General features: G+C 41.3%; 1 protein-coding gene across 2 annotated transcripts; it reads left to right on the top strand.

Moving 5' to 3' along the window:
• Positions 1-6382: 6382 nt before the first annotated feature.
• On the top strand, positions 6383-12844 carry cart3 (cocaine- and amphetamine-regulated transcript 3). Of its 2 annotated transcripts, none has more exons than XM_059640170.1 (3): positions 6383-6661; positions 7313-7396; positions 12420-12534. In XM_059640170.1, exons 1-3 carry the CDS (start codon positions 6425-6427, stop codon positions 12453-12455), a joined length of 357 nt encoding a protein of 118 aa, XP_059496153.1. In that variant the 5' UTR covers positions 6383-6424; the 3' UTR covers positions 12456-12534. The 2 variants fall into 2 exon arrangements, with proteins under 2 accessions (XP_059496153.1, XP_048376422.1); XM_048520465.2 differs by having other exon boundaries at positions 6405-6661; positions 12517-12844.
• The last annotated feature ends 2878 nt before the right edge of the window (positions 12845-15722 follow it).

Consider the following 15722-nt stretch of genomic DNA (forward strand, 5'->3'; position numbering starts at 1 on the left):
TTTATGGTGTATATACTAATGTCTTAAACTTAAATGTGGGAGACATGATTGGGAAATATGCAGATAACACAAAAGTTGTCCACATTCAGCAAACTTTGCTTCAACTGGCAACTGATAAACAGTCTCAATAAACCAGCAAAAGTTATCTCCCCCAAATACCACGAAGTTTACTGTATCATTCTGCCCAGTTATTGTTTTTTCTAAATTTATTTACCTCAATGTAAATATACTTGTCGTTCAATCAATAGCTGAGTGGAATATCAAGCAGCTTCAATTTTGACTCAATTTCTCAAATACCATGATCTACCGCAGCGTCTGAGTAATACCAGTTTTTTTTTCTTATAGTGTCAAAAATGTTAATATGAAGACACAAGTGAGAAAGCTTTCTGCCTTTTGTTATTTCAGGCAAAGTTGCATTATTATTTAGGTGATTTATGCCGCAAATAAAGCGTAACAGTGATATGTATACCCCCTGCATTATGTTCCTATTACCTAGTGTGTGTATTTACATTAATTTGTGGACTTCTTGATTATCTGGAATATCTTGATCAACCTCCACTCCTGGTTCCATAGGTTAATAAAACATTTGTTGAATTTGATATGGAAGAAGATAGCTGCCAACTGCAGAATGTTATCAATAGTTTGATTGAGTGGCTGGAAAAGTAAAAAATGGAATTCAATCTAGAGCAGGGTGAGTTATAAGACCATAAGACATAGGAGCAGAATTAGACCATTTGGCCCATCAAGGATGCTCCACCATTTGATCATGGCTGATATAAATAGAAAGTGGGACATAACACCAGCGCTTCATCGGAGGCTCACTGATGATGTTACCTAGAATGGTGACGAAATGCCTGAAAACTAACCTTCCAGCTCAGCGAGCAAACTCACATCCAGAACTACTTACCAATCTAGAGCCTATCTATCTTGTATCTACACTCAATAATGTAGCCTCCACAGCCATCTGCAGCCAAGGATTCTACAGATTAACTGCCCACTGGCTGAAGAAATTCCTCCTCATCTCAGTTCTGAGCATTTATTCCTTCACTCTGAGGCTATGCCCTTGGGTCCTTGTCTGTCCTACTGGTGGAAAAATCTTCTCCATGTCCACTCTATCCAGGCCATTCAGTATTCTGTAAGTTTCGGTCAGATCCTCCCTTATCCTCCTAAACCCTATCTAGAACAGACCCAGAGTCCTCAACCACTTCTCAAATGACAAGACCTTCAACCCAGGGCATTTCTCGTAAACATCCTCTGCAACACCTCCAACACCAGCACATCCTTCCTTAGCATGGGGCCCAAAACTGCTCACAATAATCCAAATACAGTCTCAGCAGAGCCTTACACAGCCTGAGTAAAATATTTCTGCTCTTGCATTCTAGTCCTCTTGAAATGAATGTTAACCTTGCAATTGCCTAAGTATTTAAGGAGGGCAAACAAATCAAAGGATTACGCAACAAACAGGAGGATATTGACAAGGGTGGAGAAAATGAGAGACTTTGAAGTCCACAGTTCTCTGAAGGTGGCACAACTGGTAGGTAATGTGTTAAAGAAGGTACAAGGGGTGTTTACCTTTGTTGGGTGAGGTATTGAGTGGAAGAGCAGGAAGGTAAAGCTGGGACTATATAAGACATTTCGTTAGCACACAGCTAGAGTTTTGTGTACAGTTCTGGTCACCACATTGTTTTGCTTCACTGGATAAGACACTGGAAACCAAGTCACACCATTTCCTAAGTCATCACAATAGTTAGATTTTTAAAAGTACACAGAATTCCTTAATTTATCTGATTTTTAGGTCCAGGTTGACAGAAAGCTTGGACATGTTTCTGTACTTAAACAGATTTAGTATTTTTTCTCAGTATTTTGTCTGTGGGTAAACAGTTATGATCTGTCCTGCAAATAACTGTACCACTTAAAACTGTAATCTCCTTATTAACTCCCCTTTACACACACACGCACACACATACACACACACACACACACAGTCTGACATGCAGTTAAAAAAAAAGCTATATGTTATGAAATGAAAATATAAATTACTGAAAAAGGTCAGCAGGTCTGGCAGCATCTGTGCAGAGAAATCAGAAATAACATTTCAGGTCAAGTGACCCTTCCTCACAGGTGTTATGGGTAGAGGGAAAGACTAGGAGGGTATTTTAGTGGCTCCTGTAAAAGGGGATATTTATATGGATTTTATGATTCTTGAGTTGGTCAGAATGCAGCTTCTCAAATTTCTTTCTATCATGGTTTTCATTGGTTTTCAGCAAGCAAGGGAGATTGGCTCACATTTACAGAAATACCCCTGACTTAATAATTAGAACTCACAGCTTAAGAGAAAAATAACTGAAAACAACAAATGCTGGAGATCACAACAGGTCATTCAGCATCCATAGAGAGAGAGAGAGAGAGAGAGAGAGAGAAAGCTAATGTTTCAAGTCTAGATGACTCTTCATCAGAGCTTTTAAGAAATGCTGCGATCTCCAGCATTTGCTGTTTTCAGTACAGATTCCAGCATCTGCAGTAATTTGCTGCTACATTGTGCTCAAAAGAAATATAAATTGGTTTTCTTCAGCCTTAAAATGGCTTTTGCTGAAGAACTGAGGTGGTGAAGATTTGATAGTTTCTCTGTATCTTGTTCGCAGCCACAAGCTGTTCCATAACTGAAAAGCAATGACATATTTATTCTGCTGGAAGGCCTTTGTCATTGATAACTGGTCATTGGTCCACAAGACAATCAGCTCCCTGTTACCAACCAAAGCTCCATCTATACAGAACCTTTCAGCTTTAGCTCATCTACAAACTACTGCTGGAACTAGCAGCTGTGCCAACAGTGTTTACAATGGGGATCAGGTTACTTCCTTTCAGAAACCTGGCATAACCTTTCAACTCCTTGGTTTCAAAATAGTTCTTTTCTCATTTCAGTCCATGACTTTAAAAAATCTGAAAGATATAAAAAGACATGGTCTCAACAATATTACAGGAACGACATATTTGTCATATGGAGAGTCAAGGGAGACCTACAAGAATGAAGAACAAAGAACAAAGAAAATTACAGCACAGGAACAGGCCCTTTGGCCTTCCAAGCCTGCTCTGATCCAGATGCTCTCTCTAAACCTGTCACCTATTTTCCAAGGATCTGTATCCCTCTGCTCCATGCCCATTCATGTATATGTCTAGATATATCTTAAATGATGCTATCATGCCTGCCTCTACCACCTCCACTGGCAATGCATTCCAGGCACCCTGTCACCAAGAATGTTACCAAGTTTTGAAAAAGAAAAGTTTGGATAGGCTAGGATTGTTTTTCTTCAGCTCCAGCAAAAGCTAACCAGTGCCTTAAATAGTCCCAGCATTACATTCCTGCTCTTGTATTCAATATCTCACCAAATGAAGGAGAACATACTTTGTCCCTTTTTTAACCACCTTATTCACCTGTCTTGCCACCTTCAGAGGAAGCCAAGGGGTGGCTACATCGAGATGTAGAAAATAATGATGAGCTTTGATAAAGTGGACAGGGAAGACCTGCTTCCTCCACTGAAGAGTTCAATTACTAGGAGTACAGACTTAGGATGACTCTTGATTTACTTAGTAGAAGAATTATAGAGGACATGAGAAAAAAAAAATCATCCAGAGGGTGTTTGCTGGTTGAGGCAGAAACCTTAAACTGACTTAAAAGGAACCTGGAACTGCACCCGTAGGGCTGGAACTTGCAAAGTTGTGGACCAAGTGCTGCAATGTGGGATGAGAATGAGGAGATAATTTATTCAACTAATGCAGACAAAATGGGCTGAATGGTTTCTCTCTGTGCTGTAGCATATCTATTGTTCAATAGTTCTAGGTGAGATGGTAATGTAACAGTAATGTGGCTTGACTCGTAACACTAAGGCCCAGACTAATATCATGGAGATTTGAGTTCAATTCCCATTACAGCAGCTGGCTCCTAGAATTTATCATTCAAAGCCAGTCTCAATAACAGTCTCAGTGACTAGGACTAGCATTGATTGTTCTTAAAAGCCCATGTCTTTTGCATGACCCCAGATCAATGGTAGTGTAGAAAGCTTTTAGCTCTGAAACAGTCCAGCAAATCATCAGTTTAAGGACAGTTGGGGATAAATAAAAAAACATGTAGTTGTGTGAGTATTATGAAATAATTCATATGGGTGTTGCTGGTTAGGCTAGAATTTACTGCTGACCCCTGGATGCCTCAGAGAAGATGATGGTGAGTTGCCTTTTTGAACTGCTGTCGCCCTTCAGATGTAGGGGCACCGACAAGGCTGACAGGCACAGAGTTCCTGCATTTTGACCAAGTAACATTGGTCACATATTTCCAAATCACAATAGTGTGTCGCTTGGAGGGGAACTTGCCACTGGTGGTGTTCCCAACTATCTGCTGTCCTTGTTCTTCTACTGATCATGGGCATGGAAGGTTTTGTTCTAGGTGCCTTCATGATCTGAATCTCAAGGGCAGAACATGCTGCCCTGTGTCAGTGGTGAAGAGAATGCATGTTGAAGGTAGTGGGTGAGGTGTCTATTAAGCAGGAAGGTGCCCAGGGTGTTGTTGGAGCAGCTATCCAGGCAAGTGGTGTGTATTCCATCACACTCCTGACTTGTGCCTTGTAGATGATGTGCAGGCAATGGGGAAACAAGAGGTGAGGTACACATTGCAGGAGTCCCAGCCTCTGTATGTGCACCAGAATAACTGAGTTTGTATACCATAAAAGCAGGAGCGGATTTGGCAGTGGTGCTACTCATAGCTGAAGCCCTCCAGTGCTGACATTCATCAATGCTGACTGAACTACCATTAAAAGGTTAACAAAGTGTGGAGCTGGATGAACACAGCAGGCCAAGCAGCATCTCAGGAGCACAAAGATGCTGCTTGGCCTGCTGTGTTTATCCAGCTGCACACTTTGTTATCTCGGATTGTCCAGCATCTGCAGCTCCCACTACTATTAAAAGATTGTTGTGGAGAACCGCATCCAAATTTTAATCAGACTTCCAAACGATGATAAAGACGAGACTCGGGATAAAGCAATTATCAAACACGATTGCAAATTCATTATTTGATTATTGAATTAAACATATACATCATTGTGCAACAAATTTTTTCCATTTCCAACCAGCATCACTGCAGCATTCCACTTTTGTTTTTAAAAATCCGTATTAACTCAAAATGCAACTGCGACTAAAGTAAATGCCAAATCTTCATTGATAGTAAAGAGAGACCCGTCTTTTGCATCTAGTGATTTCTTTGTATTTAACACCGCGTTTGGGGAGCCAAGATACTTATGAAGCTAACCACTCAACTGTGTATGATCGGAACTGTTACATTGTTAATAACGAACGGTATTAACTCGGGGCAAAGTGGGTTCATATATTCGCTCAGACGGTAGCATTGTTTGAGTTGGGATCATTGGCTGGGGTTCAGTGCTGCTGCTAATTCATTGAGTTTAAGCCTCAGTACAGAATCTGGAGCACATTTGGAACGTTGGCCTTTCAGTAGGAGCACTGAGAGAGTCGGAGATGATCCAAGTGTTAAACTGAGCCTCAGTCCGCCTGTTCAAACGGATGTGAAACATCCTGGAGCAGAGATTCCAGGGAATAGAAAGATTTTTCAGTCAGAGTCCAACCTGGTAATCTTTCCTCAGCTACAGAAACCGGTTATTTATCACAATGGTGCTGATGGGGCGTCCATTAGCTCAAACGGCCAGATTCGCCAACTTCCAACACAAAAAATCAGCCACTGCATGAATTCCTGTGGAAAATCCCTGGGAACAGAAAAACAATGCAAGCTCTTTCTTAATTGAACACCTCAATGACGCTGTGTCCTCATTAAAAGTGAAGGATCGAACCCAGCTGTAAAACCTTGGTCAACCTAGAGCCAAGGACTCATTAAACACAAGAATAAGTAGATTGGATCCGAACCGATAAGGATGGGAATTGCGGCTCCCTGCTAACAATACAGCTAACATTACAGCTCTTTGCTCTGCCCCAGACTTGACAAGGGTTTCTCTGAATAAATAATTCAGCAAATCAAAAATACAGCTCAGCGTTTTTATTTGCTTAATGTCTTTCCTTAAACTATTATTTTCTTCGTCGGTTTATTAAGCAACCCCCACATTTTAAAACAAAAACTTTCAGAATGCGAGTTATTTTCGGAATTAGGTTTCTGAGTTGTTCAGACTCTCGGATGGAAATGTATCTCTTTCCTCCACGCAAACCCACCAACCTCAACCCCTTCGGCAGACTGTGTGAACTGGTGTTGAGCAATTGGAGCTGGCTGATTTGGTCATTGCTGAGTTGGAGTGAACCATTTTTTGATGTACCTTTCAGCAATAACAAAAAAAATCTCCGATGTACCAATCACCAATGTTGAATAGCTTGCCGTTAAAACTGGGAGGAGCATGTGAATGTTTATAGATCAGCCATGCTGTTGTATAAAAGCTGGGCTCCTGACGGAGAAGCCGAGCGCTGTGAAACAACCCAAGTCTACTTTGGCGTGTGCAGTCTGTTCAGCACCATGGAGAGCGACCGTATATTCGCCGCCGTCTACCTCTCTATCCTCCTGTCCCTGGCCAGCGGTTCTGACAGCTCGGATTTGGAGACCAGAGCCCTGAGAGATTTCTATCCCAAAAATTCATATCCTTCCAGCGAAAAGGAACTGGTCAGTATTATACCCCTGTTTCTGTTTCCTTAACTAAATGTTTCTTCAGTGCTCCTCACTAGTGGGAGCTGGTTTCAGTACTGTTAAAGGTTCATAGAATTATGAGTGACATTAAAGCAGCTAACTGCGGGTGCTGGGAGCCTGAAATAAAAAAAACAGAAACTGCTATAGACACTCAGCAAGTCTGACAGCCTCTGTGGAAAGAGAGGGAGAGAGATAGAGACAGACAAAGTTATGTGACCGTTCCTTCACTGAATGTGTGTTTCTTTTTAAGAAATCTTCCGAAGGCGTTGATTTGATTTTTTTTGGAAAGGCGTTAAAAGTTAAAACACAAAGAAGATTTGAAGTGAGTGAACACCTGAATAAAGTGATAGGGGATGGAGGGCCCGGAATTCCCACCATCACAGCGTTGGGGGGGTGGGTAATTTCAATGGACTCAGTTAGTTTCTGCCCGTCAATTTCATAGCAGCTTTGCTGAGTCGGTTGTGATGGGACAGGAAGCATTCCATTTGAGGCGAGTATTATAGCAGTCCCGTGCTCCTAATAATTCCTGGAGGAATTTCAAGTCCATTTCAGCTGCTGGTATTCAAGTGAATTCGATTAAAATGCTTTGAACGACTTTTTCTTACTGTGAACTGGTCTGGCCCACAGCTCGGAGCGCTGCAAGAAGTCTTGGAAAAGCTGCAGACGAAACGGCTCCCAGCCTGGGAGAAGAAGTTTGGACAAGTCCCGCTGGTAACGTCAATCTGCTGTGATTCTGCTCTTTCTATTTTGATCCTTGTAGTGTCCTGGCTTGGTGGGGATGGGCGGGAGGGAGAAGATGTCCCTTTTGTTATTCAGGTAAGTCGTGGGCCAACGCCTGAGTTACTGCCTGAGCGAAAGGCAGTGTCTACATTTGAGGTGGGGCTCTGAGTCTACACCGAGCATCCCATAATATCACTTGGACACCCTGTGTTTGCCGTCTCCATCAGAGTTTCTTTCCAGGTCCTGTGAGTCACTTCTGGGAACAGGAATTTCACCCATTGGGATAGGAGAGGGAATGGTCAATAAACGGCCCTAGCCTGTGATTTGGCTATCCAACCTGAAACAAACACATTTCTTTATGAAGGGTCTAGGCCCGAAACGTCAGCTTTTGTGCTCCTGAGATGCTGCTTGGCCTGCTGTGTTCATCCAGCCTCACATTTTATTATCTCACATTTCTTTATTGAGTTGTTTATGATGTATCCCCAGTATGTGTCTGCCAAGCATTTAGTTCTGTTCGGCATCAATTTGAGGCTGAGGGGAGCGGCCACTGCGTTGGTTTCACACCGAAACGCCAAGGCCGAGGCCGTCAAAGATCTAACTGACAGCCTCCCTCTCAAACCCCAATGAATGGGAAGAGATGTGGATTAAATGGACAATTTGCTGTCAGCTTTCACCCATCACCTCCCTTGGCTCTAACACTGCATCGTCCAAGGGAAGTGAGCCCAAATGGGAGCACTAGCAATTTCTGTCGATAACCTAGCGCCCGGGATAATCTCCGTTGGCGACAGAGCCATCTCGCATTAAACGCGGAAACCCGCAGGGCATTTGTTAAGCAATCGGGGCTGATCTTCAGCAGTTCTAATCCTGCCTTGGGACTATTACCCCTTAACGCTGGCGGGAGGTATGCACCAGTGTCAACATTGACAATGACCTACTGTCATTGCATTACTGTAGAACATGAAAGAATTTCATACTGTGACCCCTCCTGTCTAGGCCCTTCGGAGATGTAACTTCATCATCACCCACATAGAGTCATACAGCTGTATAGGAAGGAAACAGGCTCTTCCGTCCAACTCGTCCATGCTCGCCAGATATCCTAAATTAGCCCATTCCCCACTCTATTGAACATAATTGCCAGCAGACAGTGACCAGACCATTGAATGGTGTTTGCCTCCATGCCACCTCATCTATATTTTTAGGGTAACATCTGCCACCTGGAGTCATGTATTTGACCTCAGTGTCCCTGTGTTGATAAAAAGACATATTCTGTGTTCCTGCTCCTTTCAGATGGAGTAGGAACGCAGCGAACCACTCTTCAAGACAAGATTCATACACTTACACACTGACCAAACCCTAGCAAGCAGCCTGAAGAAGACCAAAGAGGGCCAACTAGTGAGGAAGGAAGTGCCCCAAGAGTAAATAAACATCCCTGCTGTTCATTCTGGTAGAGTTCATCTTTTGGTCCATATTGTAATTTCTCCCTGGGAGGGTGAGGTTCAGGAAAAGGGAGCAACTTAAAACAGTGTCTTTTCCCAGTTTATCTTAATACAAGTGATTTCTTAAAGGGACTGAAAAGTGCATTTGTGAAAGTGGCATTATGTGCACAAAGGAATTTTCTTGTCCAGTCAATGACCTGGCTTTAGTAGCTCCAAACTTGAAAGAGATTTAAAAGATGTCACGGGCCAACGAATGTAAATATTGCTGGAGACTTTCAGAAAACTGAAGGGAAGACCAAATAAAGATCAATGATAAATCTAAACTGTTTATCTCATCACCACCTCCCAAAAAAATCATTGAAATATGGTCCTGTATTAAATAACCACAGTGGTTAACAATGCAGGGGACCAGGGTTTAATTCAACCCATGGGTGACAGTCTGTGTGGGTTTCCTCCAGGTGGTCCAGTTTCCTCCCACAGTCCAAAGGTGAGTGGGTTAGGTGAATTGGCCATGCTAAATTGCCCATAGCATCCAGGGATACGCAGAGTAGGTGGTTTAACAATGGGAAATACAGGATTATGGGGATGGAGTGGGTCTGGGTGGGATTATCTTTGGAGGGTCAGTCTGGACTCGATGGGCTGAATGGGCTTCTTCCACACTTTTGGGAATTCTATGGATAATCCTCTTTGCAATTTGATTTATTACGGATGGGATGCCATGCCCAGGAAATGAACACGGTCATTCTAACAATGACAGAAAACATCACTTAGTGAAGTTAAATTTAGTGTTTGAAATTGATATGTATGCTGGTGATAAAGATCACAAACAATAGCCCTTCTTTTTATCTGAATAATTAATGGAGGTGAATGTGGTTTTTTCTGTTAGAGTTTGTCACCTTTTTTGGGCTGAACAAATTTTTCCAAACTTGAAATGAAATAACATTTTCAGTGAAGCTAAGAGTGAGGATTTTAATTTGCTTTTAGTTCTCAATGAGAGTTAACAGGAAATTTAACTCTGTAATTGAATGCAGCATATTTTTCAGCAGTTATAATGTAACAACATTAGAATTAGGAGCACAAGAGGCCACTCAGCCCTTTATACCTGCTCTGAATCATTAGATTATGACCTTAAATCTGCTTTCCTGCCCACCATGACCCTCAAATACTTACATTTTGATGCAAATAAACTAAGGAACTGTGCATGTTGAACATCTGAAATGAAAATAAAAATTACTGGAGAAACTCTGCAGATCTGGCAGCTTCTGTGGAAGAGGTAGAGTTAGTGTTTCAAGTTCTGCGATCTTTCTTCAGAACAGTTCTTTGTTGAATTTCTCCAGCAATTTCTCTTCTAATCAGGAGAAGAATTGGGGCCAGTTATTGAGTTTCTGTTTGGTCCTGGAGTGCTAACTTGTGCCCTTCACCAACTATATTGGCAACATGCATCGTTCACGTGCCATCATTTTTTGGCAATGTTCAAAGGACCCACAAAGACAAACCCCATCAAATTTAAATCATCACAAATAGCTGGACAATTTGCAACCCTCAGCCCTTGATCTGATGAAAAGGAATCTCACACTTAACTTCCTCATTATAAAGTTATTGCACATGAATTAGCTATAACTTTATTCACAGCTGAAAGTTATTTTTTTATTGCCTCTTTGCCATAGCTAATAACTTTCCACAGGGAGCTTAAGTCCAATAATTAGCAGTGCAAGTAACCTTTGAATTGATCAATGTTAGCCAAAAAAAGAAGAAATATGCTGGGAAAATGAAATAAAAGCAAGTCAGCATCTGTTGAACAGGAAATTAAGTTTCAAATGTCTGTCAGACTTCAATGGAATTCAGTGATTGATTGAAAATTGAGTTCTTTTGCCCAGGTAATGAACAATTAAGAGTGTGATGTCTCATTCCTTCAGGCTGTGAATTGTTTTAGAACAATTTTCAAAATGTATGATTTATTTTCTTTTCTGCCTCTTTTTCTCTCCACTCTCAATCAAACTTTATCCGCCCTTTTGGAAAATGTCTTTTGACACTCAATTTGGCTTTGAATACACATACTCTATAACATCATTTTCCTCCATTTTTCCTTTATTTCTCAGTTCTAAAATATTCTTGGGTGCGAAAGTCGACTGTTGTTGGTCCTTTGACCCCTGAGATAGCAGATGCTCCATAGGTTTTGCTGAACCTTTATCAACTTGTACTTCCAGCAATAATGGCTCAAGAAGATAGTTGGGCTGAAAGGTAGAGAAAGCCATCTAACATTATGAGATGCACCAATCCAGATAGATCTAACCCTTTCTTTTCCTTTATACTGGTTTTAATGGCAAATGTAATGTCTAGAATGAATTTGAACAATACAGGCCATAAAACCACTGGTTCGATTGCCAATTGATAAGGAGTTAAGCAATCTCAGTGCTTCAGCAGTAGGGATGCTATCATTGCTGTTAGCATTCCTATGCTAAAAAGCAAAATAATCCTCCTGGCAATTTATCATTAATTCTGCTAGAAAGTGGGCATTTGTGGATTGTATTTGACAGTAATAGCTTTATAATGGAATAATGGACAACACTTATATATTAAGCTTAGATGTAACTTGCCTTATCCACTTGGATGAAATGCCAGAGGACCCCTCACAATCATAAGTGCCAGCTAGTACCAGTCAGAGGCAACAAAAAAACTAGATTAGAACATGAATAATCTTTGTGCAGACAATAGCACTGTATCCCTCTACAAATTGGAAATCCCCATGGACATGGGCAAGATTAAATTGATTTGGTTCTTTTGGCACTTGATAAAATGTCAGTAATGTGGGTAAACTGAGTAATGTCCTTTATAGCCCACTTGACTTGAGCAATTCCATGTCTTGTGTGAATTTAATCATCAAACCATAACTCATGAACTTGGGTTTTATTAAAATGTGTTTATTCATTCATGGAATATGGGCATCACTGGCTAAGGCAGCATTTATCGTTCATCCCCACATGCCCTTGAGAAAATGGTGGTGAGTGGCTCACCGACTTGTGTTATCATTAAGGAATTCAAAATCATTTCTTTTTGATATTACAGTTTAGGGACTGTACTGGATGAAGAATGGCTGTGATTTGAACCAATTTCACACCCAGTTAATGTTAAACTCTCCCTGATAAGAATCACTTTGTAAATTGCACACCAGCATTGTACGTCTTTCAGTCTCAGAAGCTGTACATCCATTTCTACTTCCACCCCTCTCTCGTTGAAGACACAGCTTAAAGGCTGCTTCTTTGATCAAGATTTTGGTCTTATCACCTCAAAGTTCTTACGGGCCAAATCTTGTCTGAAAGAACTCCTGATACCTCTTACTATAACGAAAGTGCTAGCTAAATGCAAGGTTGTTGTCTGGCAAACCTATTATTCTTGTTGCCTCATTACCCTATGTCTACTCAATTACACATAACTTTGTTAGCAAATGAATTCCTATTTCTTCAAATCTGTTTTGTTTACAAGTTGAGAAATCTTTGTTCATAGAATCGATGAACAAAAAGTTTGATGTTCAGCAATTGCAGCATTCTGATTGGATAAATTGTCCTGTTTATACACAGTTAATTCTACATAATGGCATCTTCTGCATCCACTAGAGGAGCCTCAGACTGCCCTGAAGTCTTTAACCAGTAAGGTCTTTTTTTTATCTATTTCCAGTGTGATGTTGGGGAACAGTGTGCTGTCAGAAAAGGAGCCAGGATTGGGAAGCTCTGTGACTGCCCCAGAAGTTCTGGCTGTAACTTCTTCCTGCTTAAATGCTTGTAGAGAACCCAAGATATTTGCCAATACCATTTCTATTTACAACAGATAGAAGCAGAACATGAAGACATCTGGTGGACATATTTTACATACAAGATATTGTCAGTGCTCCATACTATAATAGTACATAGACCTGTTCCTGTACAACTGCTTTGTTTTGTCTGTGTTTCACTGCTCCTGGAAAGACTGAATCTACTATTAAATATGTTATCCTGGTTTTCTAACAGCAGTCTGCCTGGTCTCTAGATTCCTATGTTCAGTACAAGAATAACCAGTTTTGGTGCATATTACTGGTTGTAGCAATGTCTGCCTCAAAATAAAATGGTCTTTCCTTCAAATGCCAGGGATGTTTTTTTATCTAAATGCATCTGCACCATTTTAAAATGTTGGGTCAACGCAAAACTCTTTTTTTTCGTAAGCTGGAACATATTTTTGTTTTAAAAATTATTCTCTAGATCAGGCATTGCTGGCATCTGTTACCCATCCTTGAAAAGACCCAATTCACTCCGAATCAAAAGAACTGCAGATGCTGTAAATCTGAAACAAAAGCAGAAGTTGCTGGAAAAGCTCAGCATGTCTGGCAGCATCTGTGGAAAGAAATCAGAGTTAATGTTTTGGATCCAGTTCTGAGGAAAGGTCACTAGAACTGAAATGTTAACTCTGACTTCTCTCCATTGATGCTGCCAGATCTGCTGAGCTTTTCTGGCGATTTTCTAGCTTTGTTTCTAATTCACTGAGAGATTTGTTCGGCCCATCTCGAAAGGTTGTTAAAGAGTCAACTCTATGAATATAGGGACAGGACTCACAACATATATCTGAGGGCCGATTGCTTTCTGGTAAAGGGGGTGTACAGTGTCATTCTGTTGTGAACATACTTGAGTACCATCAGGATGGAAATCCAGGAAAGCTAGATGGAAGGTAAGATGCTTCATCAGAAAAGGGGGATGGGGAGAGGATTCTGAAATAAATAGGGGGGGGAGGCGGACCGAAGATAGGTGCAGAGGAGAGTCTGGGTGGGGAGTTAGGGAGGGGATAGGTCAGTCCGGGGAGGACAGACAGGTCAAGGGGGTGGGATGAGGTTAGTAGGTAGGAAATGGAGGTGTGCTCCTGAGATGCTGCTTGGCCTGCTGTGTTCATCCAGCTCCACACTTTGTTATCTTGGACTCTCCAGCATCTGCAGTTCCTATTATCTCTGGAAGGTGCGTTGAACTGATTGGGTGTCTCTTAAAGAAGAATAAAGCAGATGGCTTAATTATAAACCCGTGCAGGTTAACTTTTTTTCTGTTTCAGATATAAAGGAAAGTTTAGAGAAACAATTGGCACCGTAATTAGATGAAAAGCTTTGATGGAGAGGAAAGATCACTTGACTGGGTTAAAGCAGCAGAATAAGGATTTAATTCAGTACACTCCATAACTGGAACATATAAAGATCTCCCCATTTCATCATTTATTTAAGAAATCTGCTCATCTAGAGGCTTTCATTTCTCTGAATTACCTTTGGGTAAGCCAGACATGTTCTATGATATCAAAACAATAAATTCCTCTATTTTACAAATTCCATCTTAACTGCACACTGTTTAGATTCTTGACATTAGGTCATTTCTCATTGGTAACCAATGTGTTACTGAGTCTCCGTGGGTTAATAACTGTGGAGATGATTCATAGGATGAAAGCACAAGCAATCGTGAGATTAAAAACAACACAGAGATTGGTAATGTATCAACAACTTGTTAAAAATAAAACTGAATCACTTGTGCTACCCTCTCCGCTGCACCGGCCAAGATCAGCCAGCACCACACAACTAATCTTGGATTCCTTCAAATTGGGGGGATGTATTTGTCACTGATCCATTTACTGCATCACTTTCGGATCAGATTTTTTTTCTATGGCCTCACCTTTCCCTGATTCTGGAACTCATCCAGCAATCTGTTGTCTCTTTTGCTATCTCCACCAAAATCTTCTCCAAAAAAATCTTCTCCAACTCTGTGCATACCTGATTTGAGTCATTCCATTATTGGTGGTCGTGAATGATGGAATTTCCTCCATAAACTTTTTCACTTACTTCATCCTCCGATAAGATGACTGATAACTTAGCTAGGAGAACCTACCTGAACTGGGGAAGTTATAATGGGGAACAAAGAGATGGCAGGCCACACTATGGCTCTGTCTTCATAGAGGAGGGCAAAAATAGCATTCCAAAAATGTGGGCGAACACAAAGCCTAACAAGAGGGAAGAACTGAAAGAAATCAGTCTTAGTAGGAAAATAATGTTGGGGAAATTGATAGGATTAAAGGCCATGAAATCATCAGAGCCCAGTACTTAAGGAAGTGGCCCTAGAAATAATGGGATGCATTGATTATCATCTTCCAAGGTTCTTAAACAGTTTCTATGGATTGGAGAGTAGCTAACGTAACCCCACTATTTTTAAAAGAAATGAGGTAGAGAGAAACCAAGGAACTAAAAGATGGCTGGCCTGACATCAATAGTGAGGAAACATTTAATAGTACAACTTTTGGAGAACATTGATGGGATCAGACAGAGTCAGCATGGATATATTGCACCAGCAAACCAGCAATTTATGATTCATGTACCAGGACCACAGGGCCACGGATAACAAGGTGTGGAGCTGGATGAACACAACAGGCCAAGCAGCATATTAGAGGCAAGGTCCACACCTTGTTATCTCGGATTCTCCAGCATCTGCAGTTCCCATTATCTCTGATACAGGGCCAGGGACCTGGGTGCAATTCCACCCTCAGGGGCCTGTCTGTGTGGAGTTTACACATTCTCCCCGTGTCTGCGTGGGTTTCCTCTGGGTGCTCTGGTTTCCTCCCACAGTCCAAAAATGTGCAGGCTAGGTGGATTTGCCATGCTAAATTTCCCATAGTGTTCAGGGATGCGTAGATTAGATGTGTTAGCTATGGGAAAACACAGCGTTATAGGGAAAGGGTAAGGGAGTGGGTGTATGTGAAATGCTCTTCAGAGGGTCGGTGTAGACTTGTTGGGCCAAAATCCACATTGTAGGGATTCTATGACTTGTACAAGCCCTACATTCCCTTGCACCACCAAATTCTGAGATCTCTCTCCATTTAAAAAGTAGACT

The sequence above is a fragment of the Stegostoma tigrinum genome, chromosome 36 (genome assembly GCF_030684315.1).
Source record: "Stegostoma tigrinum isolate sSteTig4 chromosome 36, sSteTig4.hap1, whole genome shotgun sequence".
Classification (NCBI taxonomy): Eukaryota; Metazoa; Chordata; class Chondrichthyes; order Orectolobiformes; family Stegostomatidae; genus Stegostoma; species Stegostoma tigrinum.